The sequence below is a fragment of the Pristiophorus japonicus genome, chromosome 12 (genome assembly GCF_044704955.1).
Source record: "Pristiophorus japonicus isolate sPriJap1 chromosome 12, sPriJap1.hap1, whole genome shotgun sequence".
In the NCBI taxonomy this organism is placed as follows: Eukaryota; Metazoa; Chordata; class Chondrichthyes; family Pristiophoridae; genus Pristiophorus; species Pristiophorus japonicus.
The window spans coordinates 171672031-171690728 of record NC_091988.1 but is presented as its reverse complement, the minus strand read 5'-3'; the positions used below and the strand labels follow the sequence as shown (position 1 = coordinate 171690728).

The 18698-nt window shown below is 44.1% G+C and overlaps 1 protein-coding gene across 1 annotated transcript in view; it reads left to right on the top strand.

The window, feature by feature from the left end:
• The window catches only part of LOC139277049 (sodium/potassium-transporting ATPase subunit beta-1-interacting protein 3-like), a 209394-nt gene that overhangs the window by 159140 nt on the left and 31556 nt on the right, over positions 1 to 18698 (top strand). The window contains exon 5 of the mRNA XM_070895061.1: positions 15773 to 15833. Within this exon, the coding sequence (XP_070751162.1) occupies positions 15773 to 15833 (61 nt within the window). The remainder of the gene's footprint in view (positions 1 to 15772; positions 15834 to 18698) is intronic.

Here is an 18698-nt window from a genome sequence, read left to right as displayed (position 1 = left end):
GCATCACCCCTTGGTGTTCTCAACATCAATTCAAACTTGTCTACAAAAGGCAGTTCAGCACTCCTGCACACTTTTATTGCTGGCTCACAAAGACAAACATAGACTTTTCACAGACCTCTGTCTCCCCTCTCTACAGGTCTGCCCATATCTGATATCATGTACGGGTGCAGCGTCCAGAATCCGGAACCCTTGGGACTGAGTCCCTTCCGGATTCTGGGCTTTCTGGACTTTCGATCGTCTTTCTGACATCACGAATCCGAAACACCCAAGCCCAGGTTCGGATATTTCCGATTTCGGAACATCATAAAGGGGAGGGGAGGGGGGTGGGGGGGTCTCCAGCAGGAGCTGTTTGGGCCGCCGGCTCCATGGATGAGGAGTTGCTCGGGCAGGCCCCGCCGTGGGGGAGGTGTTCGGGTGGGCCGGCGAGGAAGCCACAAGTTAAGGGCAGCGGCGGCGGGCGAGGCCCGAGGTCAGGCAGCGGCGGGACCTCGAGATCAGCAGGGTCGGCGGGTCCGGATTCCGGAACACCTTACTGGTTCTGGACGACCCTGCCACTGGTCCGGAGTCCAGATTCCGGAACATTCTGGATTCCGGAGCTCCAGATTTTTGACGCTGCCTGTATAACCCCTTTGCTTGTTTATTTAATCAGGAATACCAGTGTTGACTTATTGGGAGTCTAGTTGGCTGCCACCATCCACTCCTCAGGGTCCCAAGTGTCCTAAAATACCAGAAATGAATGTGCACTTCATCATAACTGCTTCAAAAGTCCTTTACAACTTCTTTTTAACTTTTGACAAGATAAAGCCATTTTGAAAGAGAATTCCAGAAGGCAGGCTGATAGATTGGCCTCTGAACATAGAACATATGAAATAAGAGCAGAAGTAGGCGATATGGCCCCCTGAAACTGCTCCCCCATTCAATAAGATCATAGCTGAGCTTCGACATCAATTCCTGCCCTATCCCCATATCCCTTAGTGCCCAAAAATCCACCAATCTCAGTCTTGAATATACTCAGCGACTGAGCATCCACAGTTCTCTCGGATGCACAGACACTGGATAATTATTTAGTTACCTTCTATGAATAAATTGTGCATGCTGATTTACAACTCTTAAGTGCACTTGTTTGACCAAATTGTTTAGACAGAACCAGGAACATTGAACTGATGGCAAGATAGCATAGTCAATACTGGTATCTGGTTGTCGTGTGATGCACTCAGTGACTTTGTGTATAATTTTATATTTAACTAGAAAATTAAAAAGGTGGATTATAGGGTTAGCAGGAGCAAACGATTTTTTAAAATCAACGTTCTGTAGAGTAGGTTAACAAGACAAGAATAACTATAAGGCTCAGAATTCATTTGTAACTTACATGCATTGATTTTTCATTTTTAGCGGTACAAGATGCATTATCCCGTTTTACAACTGCACAGCATTTGACTTAAAACCACCATTAATGTAGTCAATTCCCAAAAAGGGCTTGTTGTCTTTTTGGAAAGGTTTTCACGTCGATGCAATTCTTTGCGATGTACTTCCCAATGCCTCTCTCTCTCATCACGGTCACTCGGGAGTCCTATGAAATGCAGCAGATAACATAACCTGTAAATTTGTGGCAGGGAAAATACATGTCCTCATTGCCCATTGTGCTAATTTCCTTGCCTGATTGCCTGCTGGCATTACATTTTCTTGCACACAACGTGCCTTCATTTCAAATTCAAATACAGTGCAAATCAGCTGGGAAATTCCTGTTTTCCTTAGGCACAATGCTATGAAAAGGCTTCTACTGCAACAATGTGTGCCAACACTATATTATGTAGGTCAATGCCGACTACCGAAGCAACCGTCACAATACTTTTATTTTAAGGCAGTCATTTATGCCGGGTTTATTTGAAGGCAAATGTAGACTAGAAGGATGGCTCCTTGGAGACTAAGGCTACCCTTTTCCTTTCTGACTAATGACATTTCTGCAGCAGTCATGGACAGAAGCAGAGTGCAAATACATTAAAGCCTATTAAGCCAGTAGGATCATTATAGAGTGTAGCACCAGCATCCAGGGGCAGCCCTATAAAGGTTTCCAAGATTATTGTTGCCTGCTGAATTTTGGTGATGATTGAGGGGGGAATGCTGGCCAAGATGAGGCGAACTCCTTGCTCTTTTATGGATCTTCTATGACCACCTGACCTGGCAGACAGGATTTTAGTTTAACATCTCATCCAAAGGTGCAGCACTCTTATGTTGCTTCCTCAGGACATGAGTCTAGTTTGTGTGCTCAAGTCCTGGAGTGGAGCTTGAAATTACAAGATCTGACTCAGAGCTGAAATGCGACCAACTAAGCAATGGTGACACAATCTATATTTTCATATATTGTAAAAAAAATTCATGCAAGACAGAAATGTTCCATGAAAATGGTTAAAGGTATCTCCCTAAAATTAACAGAAATTCCATCACAGGCATCCGTGGACAAAATTGCTTCCTGCTCCCATGAATGGAAATCCAGATTAAGGGAAGACACTTTGGGGCCGAAATTGCCCTGTTCTCCTCCCATTAGTGCCTCCTGGGGCGCTAACGGTTTTCACCTGGGGAGCGCTCCCGGCTCCCACGAAATTGCACGGGAGTTAGCGGAGGCATGAACATGGTAGCACTGCGCCCCGCTAGTAGTACCCCGAGTCACTACTAGCCTCCGCGATCCCATTGTGTCCCATGATGGAAATTGCCGAGCGCCTCATGAGCCAACCTTGTGGGTTGCGAACCGGGCCAATCTCCGCTCCCAGGGTGGAAGTTAAAGGGGAGGTATGCCGCGCCGTGTGCCGCCATTTTTTTTCTTCGGCTCACTCGCTGGTCGGCCCATGCTCCATTGATGTCGCGCTTGGGAGCCGGGCAACAGCCACAGCACCACGTGGCCCAGTGGAGGCCATCAAAGGGCCTGCAGAGTTCGCAGCGGCCCTCCTCTTTAACGGAAGGGGAGGGGCGTTGAAACGCGTCAGCCCACGTAGCGCCCTGGACACCACCCCAACAAGAAGCGGAGCGCGCTACATTACACTCCACTTCCTGTGAGGGGCGGTAACCTGAATTTCACAGCGGGGGCAGGACCTCCGCATCAGGCACAGGAACTCCCGCCCTGACTCAGCTACTGACCCCAAACGGGGCATAACCCAATTTCGCCCCCTTTTAATTTGAAAAATAATTGCCACTTAAGGGTCGCCTGCATATTTTTATAAATTGTGTTTTTTTTAAAGCAATTAAAAATTGAAAGCAAAGCGGAAATGTGGAACGGAGATTATTAAATGTAGTTGGATAGATGCAGGACCGTTTCTGTGATTTCAGTCTTGGCAACATTGTTCAGGAGGTGCTGTCTGGAGGCTAGGCCCTTCCCAATAGAGTAATTGTTCAAGATGACACTAAAATTGGCTATGTGGTTGATAATGAAGAGGAAAGTCGTGGACTGCAGGAGGATATCAATCTACTGGTCAGGTGGCAGAACAGTGGCAAATTGAATTTAATTCGGAGAAGTGTGAGGTAATGCACTTAGGGAGGGCTTATAAAGAAAGGGTATACACATTAAACGGTAGGCCATTTAGAAGTGTAGATGAACAAAGGGACCTTGGAGTGCTTGTCCACAGATCCCTGAAAGTAGCAGGCCAAGATGGTTAAGGTGGATAAGATGGTTAAGAAGGCATACGGAATGCTTGCCTTTATTGGCCGAAGCATAGAATAGAAGAGCAGGGAGGTTATGCTTAAATTGTATAATACTCTGGTTAGGCCACAGCTGGAATACTGCATGCAGTTCTGGTCGCCGTATTATAGCAAGGACATGATTGCACTAGAGAGGGTGCAGAGGAGATTTATTAGGATGCTGCCTGGAACAGAGAATCTTAGCTATGAGGACAGATTGGATAGGCTGGGTTTGTTCTCATTGGAATAGAGGAGGCTGAGAGGAGCCCTCATTGAGGTGTATAAAATTTTGAGGGGCCTGGATATAGTGGATAGCAAGGGCCTATTTCCCTTGGTGAAGGTGTCAATTACGAGGGGGCATAGCTTTAAGGTGGTTGGAGGAAGCTTCTTGCAGAGGGTTGTGGGGGTCTGGAACTAACTGCCTGGAAGTGTGGTGGATGCAGAAACCCGCACCACATTTAAAAGGTGCTTGGATGGGCACTTGAAGTGCCGTAACCTGCAGGGTTATGGACCTAGAGCTGGTAAGTGGGATTAGACTGGATAACCTCTTGTTGGCTGGCGCAGATATGATGATAAGTATGTCAGGGAATTGAATATGGCCAGAGTTTTGACCCCCTGATGGGTCAAAGGAATTTTCTCACATATTTTTCCCCCAATTGGCCTGGGTTTTTATCTTTTTTTTGCCTCTTCCAGGAGATCGCATGGCTCTGGTTGGGGTGGAGTGTGGAATGTTGCGGTGCAGGAGGTGTTGCAGTTGTGTGGGGCGGACTGGTTGGGCTGGATGCTCTTTACCTTTCCGCCCTTGTTCATTGTTCATAGGTTTATAGGCCACAGTAAAGGTGTAACTGAATGGAGTTCTGGTGAAGGATGTCATCCCGCCAGTCCTGCCTCTTTGCCCTCTTCTGTCATGATGTCACTCAATGTTTCCCTTACTCAATCGGGAAGGGCCTAGCATCTACATTAGCACATAGAAACATAGAAATCTACAATGCAGATGGAGGCCATTTCGGCCCATCGTGTCCGCGCCAGCTGACAAAGAGCCACACGGCCCTCGGTCAGCAGCCCTGAAGGTTACATATAAACCTATGAACAATGAACAAGGGCGGAAAGGTAAAGAGCATCCAACCCAACCAGATGGCGGAAGTTATAGCAGATGCATTCGTTATAATCTACCAAAATTCTCTGGACTCTGGGGAGCTACCAGTGGATTGGAAAGCAGCTAATGTAACGCCTCTGTTTAAAAAAGGGGGCAGACAAAAGGCAGGTAACTATTGGCCGGTTAGTTTAACATCTGTAGTGGGGAAAATGCTTGAAGCTATCATTAAGGAAGAAATAGCGGGACATCTAGATAGGAATAGTGCAATCAAGCAGACACAACATGGATTCATGAAGGGGAAATCATGTTTAACTAATGTATTGGAATTCTTTGAGGATATAACGAACATGGTGGATAGAGGTGTACCGATGGATGTGGTGTATTTAGATTTCCAAAAGGCATTCGATAAGGTGCCACACAAAAGGTTACTGCAGAAGATAAAGGTACGCAGAGTCAGCGGAAATGTATTAGCATGGATAGAGAATTGGCTGGCTAACAGAAAGCAGAGAGTTGGGATAAATGGGTCCTTTTCAGGTTGGAAATCGGTGGTTAGTGGTGTGTCACAGGGATCGGTGCTGGGACCACAACTGTTTACAATATACATAGATGACCTGGAGGAGGGGACAGAGTGTAGTGTAACAAAATTTGCAGATGACACAAAGATTAGTGGGGAAGCGGGTTGTGTAGAGGACAGAGAGGCTGCAAAGAGATTTGGATAGGTTAAGCAAATGGGCTAAGGTTTGGCAGATGGAATACAATGTTGGAAAATGTGAGGTCATTCACCTTGGGGAAAAAAAACAGGAAAAGGGAATATTATTTGAACGGGGAGAAATTACAACATGCTGCGGTGCAGAGGGACCTGGGGGTCCTTGTGCATGAATCCCAAAAAGTTAGTTTGCAGGTACAGCAGGTAATCAGGAAGGCGAATGGAATGTTGGCCTTCATTGCAAGAGGGATGGAGTACAAAAGCAGGGAGGTCCTGCTGCAACTGTACAGGGTATTGGTGAGGCCGCACCTGGAGTACTGCGTGCAGTTTTGGTCACCTTACTTAAGGAAGGATATACTAGCTTTGGAGGGGGTACAGAGACGATTCACTAGGCTGATTCCGGAGATGAGGGAATATGATGATAGATTGAGTAGACTGGGTCTTTACTCGTTGGAGTTCAGAAGGATGAGGGGTGATCTTATTGAAACATTTAAAATAATGAAAGGGATAGACAAGATAGAGGCAGAGAGGTTGTTTCCACTAGTCGGGGTGACTAGAACTAGAGGGCATAGCCTCAAAATATGGAGGAGCCAATTTAAAACCGAGTTGAGAAGGAATTTCTTCTCCCAGAGGGTTGTGAATCTGTGGAATTCTCTGCCCAGGAAGCAGTTGAGGCTAGCTCATTGAATGTATTCAAATCACAGATAGATAAATTTTTAACCAATAAGGGAATTAAGGGTTATGGGGAGTGGACGGGAAAGTGGAGCTGAGTCCATGGCCAGATCAGCCATGATCTTTTTGAATGGTGGAGCAGGCTTGAGGGGCTAGATGGCCTACTCCTGTTCCTAATTCTTATGTTCTTATGGAGGTCTCTTTTCCTGCCCATTGGAAGGGAAGAAAACCTCCCTGTGTCCTGTGACTCCCTCCATAAGCATTAGATGACATCATCAGACCCACTTCCTGCTAATTGGCCGGGAACCTCACAGGGCGGGCTTAACAAATCCCATCAACATAAAATCAGATCAACAGAGCTCCATGGAAGTGGGAGCGGGATCGCAGTCCACCACTTACCTCGGCACACTTAGCTTGCCTCATGAGGTAAGTAAAATCGCGGCCCATTCAGTGGTCTGGATAACACTCCCAAGTGACAGGCCTCATTTTAATGTCACTGTGAAACTGGGATGCTCAAGTGTGGCATGGGTGATGGATCACTTTGAATTTTCGTTCCCTCCTTTGATGTGGGCAGGTACCCAGTCTTGACTCATTGCCTCAGCATTGTGGCATGCCTGAGTTCAGTGACTTAGTATGTTGAGGACCATTGGTGAAAATACACAACCTATCAATCCATGTTACAGATCACACTAGGGCTCCGCAGTGCTGTGCTATTCTGTCACCAACTTCATATTATATGATGTAAAGAAAACTGTTATGGCTTCCATCCAGGTTTTGGAGGGTGGTGCAGAGCCTTGCCCCTTGCAAAGTGCAAACATTATTATCCCTCTATCAATGCAACTCCCATCAGTTTATTCTAACTCTTGGTCCAAAAGTACATTAGCACCAGCCTAAGTGACATTTGTGCCACTGTGCCAGGTTCTGAATCCTTGCCATGTGACATTAATTCCATATATGCCAAAGCTTTCTATGTATATTTTAAGCATGAAATTGGTATACATTCATGATTCAGTTAGCTTTTTTATCATTAATTTGACATGTTTGGGGGGAAAAAATCTATTCAAGTTTTATCATGTTTAAAGATCTGGGATGAGATAGAAGTACATAGAATACAATTCTGTAGTTAGCTATCAAAATGCAAAAGGAGACTTGGGAGTAATCACAATAAGTATTAATAAGCAGAACATTGCAGGGGAGATTCATGTGACTGGTCTATAATTTCTCTGGAAAATCAAATTATATCATTGTTTCATTTCCATGATATATTTTTCCTGACAGCATTCGAAATGTGCAATTATAGCTCATCTGTCACCACATTCTTTATTCCGACTTTGTGAAGCACAATCCATGCTGATAAAATGCAAATTGACCAGAGATGAGATGGGGAAGGATGCATTGTACTGATCCAGCTGTGACTAGACAGCTTGGTGCAATCAGCTGCAGAACATGCTTTCAATGGTGCCTTTGAGCTTTTAGAAAGCTATCAGTTCTTTTCAGTTTCAAGCATGTTGTGAAACTATATAGATAGCTCTTAACATAACTAATAATGGAATGAGTCATTACTAGGTTGCTTTATTTGCTATTTAAATTCCAATAGTCAAAGAGGGCACCGTGATGAGGAGTGAATATTAAAAGGAACAATTGTACGAATGCACACTATCGATGGTAAGCCTTTCATGCTGGCTTTGCACATTGGGAAATTGCTGCTTGCAACTTTCTGTACATGAAAACGGATTAATGGCCAATCTTGGACCGTGCACCTGCGATTCCCCAATACCTGTGTGAGGGTCACCACTGGCAGCACACATTCGTAGAATCGGAGCCTTTATCTTTCACTGCTTTTATATTGGTTTTCCTTTCATTCAGAGTCTGTGAGCTGATGATCTACAGAAGTTTGATTTAACAGCATAGGTGCCAGAAGCTGGCTTATGGATGCCGGACGCCCAGAATCTGAATTAAAAGAAAACAGTATAAAAGGCCATTTTGACAAGAGCTAGGCATGACTCCAAATCTTCTGGGTGGTTTTGAAATCCTGACTGTGACATAGCTTTACCAATTAGGACTTTAGCATCATGTTTAAACTATCGACATTATGAAAACTTATGGGGCGAGCTCTAGTTGCACTAAATATGTTTCCTCCGATGATTTTGCATATATCTTAGATAATTTAGAGAGATTTGAAGGAATTCCACCTGATATAGTCACCATTGAATGAAACTGCTTATTGTTTGTACAAATTATGTTAATGATTCAAAGGTAAAAGATTATAGGTAGGCAATGAAAAATTCTTATCGATTAATAGTAATTCTTTAGCAGCTTCTCAGGAAATCAACATTATATTTCTGTGGAATACCTCAGAGAGAGAAATGTCTCGAGTATTTTACAAGGCAGTGGACAAAAAGCAGTAGACACCAAGCAGAAGGGATGGAAGGGTGGGAGGTGAAAGTATAGTCAAAGATGAGTTTTTACAAGGCTTTTGAAAGGAGGGAAAGAGGTGAGAAGGCGGAGGTGTTGAAGAAAGGAGTTCCAGAGGGCAGGGCGCAGTAGCTGAAGGAGTGGACACTGATGGTGGGGTGCAGGAATAGGCCAATGGCAGAGAAGCATAAGATTAGAAACATAGAAATCCACAGCGCAGAAGGAGGCCATTTCGGCCCATCATGTCTGTGCCGGCCGACAGAGCCACACGGCCCTCGGTCAGCAGCCCTGAAGGTTACATGTAAACCTATGAACAGTGAACAATGGCAGAAAGGTAAAGAGCATCCGGCCCAACCAGTCCACCCCACACAACTGCGACACCCCCTGCATCGCAACATTTTACACTCCACCCCAACCAGAGACATGCGATCTCCTGGGAGAGGCAAAAAAAAACAGATAAAAACCCAGGCTAATTGTGGGGAAAAAATCTGGGAAAATTCCTCTCCAACCCATCCAGGCGATCGAAACTAGTCCAGGAGATCACTCTGGCAGTATTCGATTCCCTGCAGTACTTACCATCATTTCTGCTCCATCCAACAAGTGAAGTGTTATCCAATCTAATCCCACTTACCAGTTCTCGGTCCGTAACCCTGCAGGTTACAGCACTTCACGTGCCCATCCAAGCACCTTTTAAATGTGGTGAGGGTTTCTGCCTCTACCTGCCTGCACGCATGAATTTACAACTGGAGAAGATCGCTGAGGTAGGGTGGAGTGAGTCCATGGAAGGATTTGAAGGCAAATATTACGATCTTAAAATCAGTTCACTGGGACATGGGAATCAGTGGAGCTTGGCAAGGATTGGGGTGATGAAGGTGCGGTTCTTTGTTAAGGATGCAGGCATTATACATGAGTTGTAGTTTCTGAATGTTGACTAGCCTAAAACAGGCGTATATTTCTTGATCAAAATGGAGTGGGTTTCCATTATCACCAACCATTCAGCAGAGGTACAGTCAGTTGCTAGTATTTATTCATAAATGAACACAAAAATATTTATAAATAGCTTAAAGAGTATAAGTGCCAAATGCTAATAACCTTTCTTGGCACTTCCTGTAATGTATATCAGTAGATTGCTTTTATATTTGGAAGGTCATAATAGATAAAAAGTTGCTAACCATTAGATTACATGTGATAAGAATGGCTATACTAGAATGTAAGAACATAAGAACATAAGAAATAGGAACAGGAGTAGGCTTAACAGCCCCTTGAGCCTGCTCCGCTATTCAATAAGATCATGGCTGATCTGATCATGGACGCAGCTCCACTTCCCCACCCGCTCCCCATAACCACTTATCGTTTAAGAAACTGTCTATTTCTGTCTTAAATGTATTCAATGTCCCAGTTTCCACAGCTAAGGCAGCGAATTCCATAGATTTACAACCCTCAGAAGAAATTTCTCCTCATCTCTTTCAAATGTGTGGCCCCTTATTCTAAGATCATGTGCTCTAGTTATAGTCTCCCCCATCAGTGGAAACATCCTCTCTGCATCCACCTTGTCAAGCCCCCTCATAATCTTATACGTTTCAATAAGATCACCTCTCATTCTTCTGAATTCCAATGAGTAGAAGCCCAACCTAGTCGACCTTTTCTCATAAGTCAACCCCCTCAGCCCCGGAATCAGCCTAGTGAACTTTCTCTGAACTGCCTCCAAAGCAAGTATATCCTTTCGTAAATATGGAAACCAAAACTGCACTCAGTATTCCAGCTGTGGCCTCACCAATAGCTTATATAGCTGTAGCAAGACTTCCCTGCTTTTATACTCCATCCCCTTTGCAATAAAGGCCAAGATACCATTGGCTTTCCTGATCATTTGCTGTACCTACATACTATCCTTTCGTGTTTCATGCACAAGTATCCCCAGGTCCTGCTGTACTGCAGAACTTTGCAATCTTTCTCCATTTAAATAATAACTTGCTCTTCGATTTTTTTTCTGCCAAACCTCTCCAACATTACACTCCATCTGCCAAATTTTTGCTCACTCACTTAGCCTGTCTATGTCCTTTTGCAGATTTTTTATGTCCTCCTCACACATTGCTTTTCCTCCCAAATTTGTATCGTCAGCAAACTTGGCTACGTTACACTCAGTCCCTTCTTCCAAGTCATTAATATAGATTGTAAATAGTTGGGGTCCCAGCACTGATCCCTGCGGCACCCTATTAGTTACTGGTTGCCAACCAGAGAATGAACCACTTATCCCATCTCTCTGTTCTCTGTTAGTTAGCCAATCCTCTATTCATGCTGAGATATTACCCCCAACCCCGTGAATTTTTATCTTGTGCAGTAACCTTTTATGTGGCACCTTGTCAAATGCCTTCTGGAAGTCCAAATACACCACATCCACTGATTTCCCTTTATCCATCCTGTTCGTTATATCCTCAAAGAACTCCAGCAAATTTGTCAAACATGACTTCCCCTTCATAAATCCATGTTGACTCTGCCTGACCGAATTTTGCTTTTCCAAATGTTCTACTACTGCTTCTTTAATAATGGACTCCAACATTTTCCCAACCACAGATGTTAGACTAACTGGTCTATAGTTTCCTACTTTTTGTCTGCCTCCTTTTTTAAATAGGGACATTACATTTGCAATTTTCCAATCTGCTGGGACCTCCCCAGAATCCAAGGAATTTTGGTAAATTACAATCAATGCATCCACAATCCCTGCCGCTACTTCTCTTAAGACCCTAGGATGCAAGCCATCACATCCAGGGGATTTATCTGCCTTTAGTCCTAATATCTTACTGAGTATCACCTCCTTAGTGATTGTGATTGTGTTACGTTCCTCCCCCCTATAGCCCCTAGAGTATCCACTGTCAGAATATTGTTAGTGTCCTCTACCGTAAAGATTGATACAAAATATTTGTTCAGAGTTTATGCCATCTCCATGTTCCCCATTACTAATTCCTCTGAGGGACCAACATTTACTTTAGCCATCCTTTTCCTTTTTATATACCTATAGAAAATCTTGCTATCTGTTTTTATATTTTGTGCTAGCTTACTTTCATAGTCTATCTTTCCTTTCTTAATTATTTTTTTTGTCGTTGTTTGCTGGCTTTTAAAAGCTTCCCAATCTTCTGTCCTCCCACTAGGTTTGGCCACTTTATATACCCTTGTATTTAATTGAATACTGTCCTTTATTTCTTTAGTTAGCCACGGATGGCTGTCTTTTCTCTTACGCCCTTTCCTCCTCACTGGAATATATTTTTCTTGAGAGTTGTGAAATATCTCCTCAAATGTATACCACTGTTCATCAACCGTCCTCCACTTTAATCTATTTTTCCAGTCCACTTTACTGAACTCTGTCCTCATACCTTCATAGTCTCCTTTATTTAAGCTTAGTATGCTGGTTAGAGATCCAACTTTGTCACCCTCCATCTGAACTTGAAATTCAATCATGTTATGATCACTCATTCCGAGGGGATCCTTTACTAGGAGATTGTTTATTAATCCTGTCTCATTACACAGGACCAGATCTAAGATAGCCTGCCCTCTGGTTGGTTCTGTTACATTCTGCTCAAGGAACCCGTCCCTTCCGCACTTTATGAACTCCTCCTCAAGGCTACTCTGACCAATTTGATTTGTCCAATCAATATGGAGGTTAAAATAACCCATGATTATTGCTGTTCCCTTTTTACAAACCCCCACTATTTCCTGGTTTATGCTCCGACCAACAGAGTTGCTACTGTTAGGGGGCCCATAGACTACAACCACCAGTGACTTTTTCCCCTTATTGTTCCTTATCTCCACCCAAACTGTTTCAACATCCTTATCATTTGCACCAATATCATTTCTTACTATTGCAGTGATTCCATCCTTTATCAATAGAGCTACCCCACCTCCTTTTCCTTTCTGTCTGTCCTTCCAGATTGTCAAGATTGTGAATATTTAATTCCCAGTCCTGGTCACCTTGCAACCACGTCTCTGTAATAGCTATCAGATCATACCCATTTGTCTCAATTTGTGCCATCAACTCATCTATTTTGTTACAAATGCTACGTGCATTTAGACAAAGTGCCTTTAAGTTTGTTTTTTTACCCTTTTTTCCTGCTTGTTTCTTCTCTGCTTCAAACTCACTTTCTTTATTTTTGCTTTCTAATTCCAGCTTTACTCCCCTCCCTACTGAATCTATTTTCAGGTTCCCATCCCCCTACGAAGCTAGTTTAAACCCTCCCCAACAGCACTAGCAAACCCCCCCCCGCGAGGATATTGGTCCCGGCTCTGTTGAGGTGCAACACATCCGGCTTGTACAGGTCCCACCTCCCTCAGAAGCGGTCCAAATGCCTCAGGGATCAAAAGCCCTCCCGCCTGCACCATCTCTCCAGCCACGTATTCATCTACTCTATCCTCCTATTTCTGTACTCAGTAGCTCGTGGCACTGGGAGTAATCCGGAGATTACTACCTTTTGAGGTCCTGCTTTTTAATCTCTCTCCTAGCTCCCTAAACTCTGCCTGCAGGACCTCATCCCTCTTCCTACCTATGTCATTGATGCCCTTGTGGAGCACGACCTCTGGCTGTTCACCCTCTCCCCCCAGAATGCCCTGCAGCCGCTCAGTGACATCCTTGACCCTGGCACCAGGGAAGCAACATACCATCCTGGAGTCACGTCTGCCTGCAGAAATGACTGTCTGCTCCCCTGACTATTGAATCCCCTACCACTATAGCTCTTCCATTCTTCTTTCTCTCTCCCCGCCCGCCCCCCCCCCCCCCCCCCCCCCGCAGCTGAGCCACCTGTGGTGCCGTGGACTTGGTTCTGGCTGCACTCCCCAGAGCCACCATCACCCCCACCATCACCCCCACCGGTACTCAGAACAGTGTACCGGGTTGGAGAGCAAGATGGACTCTGGACTCCTGCAGTACCTGCCTAGTCCTCCTCTTCTATCTGGCGGTCACCCACTCCCTCTCTGCCTGCACACTCTTAAGCTGTGTGGTGACCGCCTCTAGAAACGTGCTATCCACATTGCTCTCAGTCTCGCAGATGAACTGCAGTGACCCCAGCTGCCACTCAAGCTCCAAAACACAGAGCTTGAGTTGGTGCAGCTGGAGACACCTCCCACACACATGGTCGCCCCGGCTGCGCGAAGCCACAGGATGTGCCATCCATGGGACTGAGCTGCCCTGCCACCCCTCTAGTTACACTCGCAACTATCAAGTAGAACTAAATTCTAAAACCTTAGCACAACACACCCAGCCGCTACTAAGCAAGCAGCCGATTTAATTAACCGGCTCTCCTTAGATAATAAAGATCACATATATTTACTGGCAGATCCTACTTACAACAATGTCAAAGGTTTCCTACTGAAAAGAAAAAGAAAAATACTCACCAATCCATCAGCCAATCCCTTACCCACTTGGCTGTGATGTAACACTTCGATTTTGATTTTGTAACTTTTTTGTTCCTGCAATAGCTTGCTCCTCCCGAACTGCTGCTGGCCTTTTTATGGGCCTCGACCTCCCGCTCCCACTCATGTATTACTATCTATTATTATATACATAAAAGTCTTGTATCTAATGTGTCTATTACACCTTAGACATCATGTCAAAGTATCACACGTTACAGATGCACGAAACCTCTTTTGTCCTGCAGCCAGAAATTTATAAGCAGTTGCAATTGCCCTCTGATTCACCTTAGCTATAATTATCCAGATTTTCATATTCCGATCAATTTACCACACCGAGCATTTGAGCAGTGCCCTTAAAGGCACTGGCCAGGTTAGCAGATAAACATTGTGGGGCCGAAATTGTCCCTTTCGATAAGAGTCTTGGCCGCCTGAAAGTGGCGGCCACGGGTTGGTGAGCACTCGCCGCTCGGTCGGCATGGGGCTGCCATTTTGTAAATTGCCCTTGTGGATTTTTCCGGCGGAGAATGTCTCCACTCCGCCCGTGTTGCTGCTCTGTCGACCCCTTACCGACCGGCGGTGACCCCATTTTGGACCCTCATGGGAAATTGCCCCGCTGGAAATTGCCTCGTTGGAGTGGATTGGCCGCCAGTCAGTGCCACTGACAGCTTTTCCCAATGGAACCTTCTTGTGGCTGGGCAGCGTGTCCACCCTTAAATGGGAGGGTGCACTGCTGCGGCCACCATTTTATTTTAATTGTCGGCCAACTGCCAGGTCGGCTTGACGATGGCGGCCACGGGTTTGGCCGGGCTGCCAACAGGCACTCCTTTTGGGTGCCAGGCTGCTGGCCCAGATGAAATCCTTCCTGGTGGCCCAGTGTTTGCCACTAAAGTGACTGCAGAGTTCGTAGTGGCCCTCCCCTTTAACTGAAGGGAAGGGACCGTCTGCATCGCGCTGATGACCCGGAGCGACGACCGCTCCGACCCGCCCCCACTTCCGCCCCTTTCCTGACGGCCGCTCCAAACTGCCGCTACTTCTGCCCCGCTGATGACGTTCGCTCTGACCCACCCCCCCCCCCCCACTTCCGCCCCTCTCTCGACATCCACTCTGACCCACCATCACTTCCGCCCCTTCCCCGACGGCCACTCCGCCCCTCTCCCGACACTAACACCACTCCGACCGGAAACAAGATCCGAAATGCTGAAAATCTGCCTCATGCATTGGTGCAGACGGAACACTTTAAAATCGGTAGGTGCGCCCCGTTTCGGGCGGAGGGCAATTTTGGCCCTTCTATCTGCAGTGCCGACCCCAGACTATCCATGAGCAATGCTACGGAGACCTGACAGTTGCAATAAAATTTTGCTAAAAATGTGTCCTGGTCGGCAAATATTTAATATATTAAAAGCCTGAGCAAGATTAGAAACAATCCAAAAGACTACATGGATAAATGGAAAAATATATAGTGAATTATTATGCTATGAGTTCTTGGTCTTAATAAGTACATTACAGTTACTATAACCTGCATTCAGGTTATTGAAAGCAAAATCAAATCTACAGCTAGTAACTCTTTAACACGATGATGTACTATGAGAATTTATATAAAACGCATTACTTATAGCTTCACAGCAATACTAATAACTTCTGAAGCACTCCAACATATCATTTGTGATAACATAGTTGCTGAGGAGAACATTTTAGTGGAGGATATTCTATTGTACTAATCTGTTATTAAGATTGGAGAGATACAGATTTGAGCATAAATGTATAAGGTTAAAAAAAAAGCTGCTATTATTTTTAAGCTTTTCTTCTTTCCCTTGCAGCTCATTGGATTTGTCTACGCCTGTTATGTTATCAGTGTCTTTACAGAGGAAGAAGACAGCTGTAAGTAGTGGTGTGTGAAACTGTTCACTGCTTAATTAGAGTGAGACAGGTTATGTGCGAAGTGGGCCAGCTGTAGCAGCTTTCAGTGAGAAAGTGAACTGGGTTTTCCTCTTTCAAACCCACGTGAATTATAGGTTTCAGCTCCGTTGACTTCTGGCATTAAAGGAGAAGAGCCAGCAGTCATGGAGCTACAGCAGCTGTACCAAATACATCACTGTTTTTTTTTGTGTGTGTGTAAAATGTACAGTTAGAAAGTAAGACAAAAATGGAGGGACACGACGCTCTTCCTGATCAACTCATCAAAGCCAGGTTACTTTTAAAGATTGGCAAGCATGAAAAAATTAAACGATTGATACTGAATCAGATGGAAGAGAGACTGTTTGTAACTAAGGTTTCTGGTGCTTTCATGATTTTAATTGCTTATTTTAGCAATTTGTACTAAATCTGTGTTTGAGCTGTACCTTTGTACTTTTATTTTCTGAGAAACATTGGATGCAACGATGTAATGTAGCATTGTTGCTTTATCCCACATCAGTCAGTTTCAGTGTTTGATGGAGAGATCGAACACTGCCTCCATATTGCTGTTGAATAACATTTTATTTAGGGAAAGCAGTGCTCTCACAAATTTAACAGGCAGATTGTAGGTATCAGGCAAATCGAGGGCTGAGATAAATGCTCACAATGCAGGAATATGGAGCGGAGTGTTTTCAGCTTTTTTCCATATTTTTGGTTCAGCCGCCTTGCCCTCACACTCTGGAACTCTCCACTCAAACTCTTCCACCTTGTTCCAGCCTCCCACCTTCAAGAGCCTCCTTTATAATCTATCTCTTAAGTTGTGCCTTTGATCACCTCCCTAATTTCTCTCCTGCTAAGGTCTGACCCCGAACTGTGAAGCAGCTTGGGATGTTTTGCTAAATTAAAGGTGCTGTTGAAATAAACATTAATTTCAGACTTTTCCATGGAGATGGGGAGTTTGTAATCCATTCAACTATTTGCAATCAGCAGTAAACCTCAAATTAAACCAGCATCCCTATCCATAACCTTACATTTAAAATTCATCTGATGGGGTTTTCCAAAAACCTGACTTTCAAATGGGTATCCTCCTGAGAATATTTTTTTACAAGACGAAAAGTGTATAAACCATTTGAAGTGTGGCCACGCAGTCTGCTGCACTTTGCCGAATATATTTTTACACTGTTTTTTCAACAATGGAACTTGGATCACATATGCAGCTCCTTCTGTCAAATTGCACCCTTGCTGTTAATGTGAGTGGTTTTCTAACACACAGGGTGACATTTTCAACTCACGGCTACCCGTTTCTCACCTGTAAAATGGGTAACCAGCAGTTGGAAATGGAAGCAATATATCGGCACTCCACTGGTGCCGAAGTTCCGCCTGATGTAATTTACTGAAAAGTGATTGTAAATTAGCCCATGCTTGGTAGGTTTTAAAATAAATTGAGTAACTTGGCTTAAAATAGTTTTTTAAAAAAGATTGGAAAATGGTATGCCTCATGAATATTAAATACAGTTTGAAAATTACACTCTTATTTCAGTATTGTTCGTGCAATATGCCACTTACTTTATTCGGTCAGTCTGTTTCTATTGACTTGAAACCGGGCAGAGTGTAAAATGGCCAGCCGATCCGCTACCAGCACTTTTCCATCCAGCAGTAAAAGTGAAAATTTACCCCCAGGTATTTGTGCAAAGTTAGAATAGATGTCGCCTCACAGATGTCTGAAGGACAACAGACTTTCTTAGCATCACCTTTTAATCAAATAAATTGAAGTGCAATGCCTAAATAGGCACATTCTGAGGTCCAGTTGTAGCAAAGAGAAGTTTCTGTGGGTGGGCAGCTGCCTTTCAATTTCTGATTCCTGGTTTTTGCGAGAGGCCAAGTTATTGAGGCCAAAAATGTAGCAGAAAATGACTGGCCTTTTCTTAATATACTTTTGGTGCTTTCAAATACGATGTCTGCATGATAGACTTTTATATATTTTTACATATCTCAAAATATGTAGAGTAATTAATTGATAGTGATTAATAATTCAATTAACAGAGCTCAAGCAATTCGTGAGCAAGAATAGAGCCCCGAGATAAAGTTACTGCCTTAATAGCTCTTTGTCATTCTTTAATATGTATTATAGTTATTTATTAGGCAGCATATTTTTAGTTCTTATTCTCAAGATTGTCTTGCCCATATTTAGTGACAGATCTTCAAATTTGTAATTCTTTTTGGTATTTATTGCACCAATATTGCTTTCCTTAATTCTTGGGAATAACGTTCACTTGCACCCAATGCCTTGCAAAATAATTCAATCCTCAGGCTCGGTACTTCTATCTTTATATCTTTAAATTACTTTCTAATGCAGTTCATCAGACCTGATGATTCTGATTAAATTCTCCAGTTTTATTACTGACCTTGGTTTTATCATAAAACCATTGAAATGTCAGTGCAGAAGGAGACTGTTTGGCCCATCAAACTTCTACCAGTGCCAACTCCATAACTGAGCTATCTACTCTAATTCCATTAATGTCAATCTATATTTTAGCTAAAGGGAGATAAATAAATTTGTGGTCTGTGGAAAGAGAGACAGAGAAACTATGGCACAGAAATTTGAACACACCCAAAAACAAGCATGCAGGGTTTGTAGGGAACGATCCCTGCGCCTGAATGGATAGGTGCGAATCACACTTGATATTGGGCCTCGGGCCTCTATCAACATGCGGACACATAATGGCTATCCCCAGGCAGCTCGACAGAGATGTGTGGCCCGAAATTCAGTACCACTGGAAAGCTGGTGCTCCCCCCACCTTTTTTGTGGCCATTAGCGCCAACATTTTTTCGTGGCTCCAAAAGTGAACA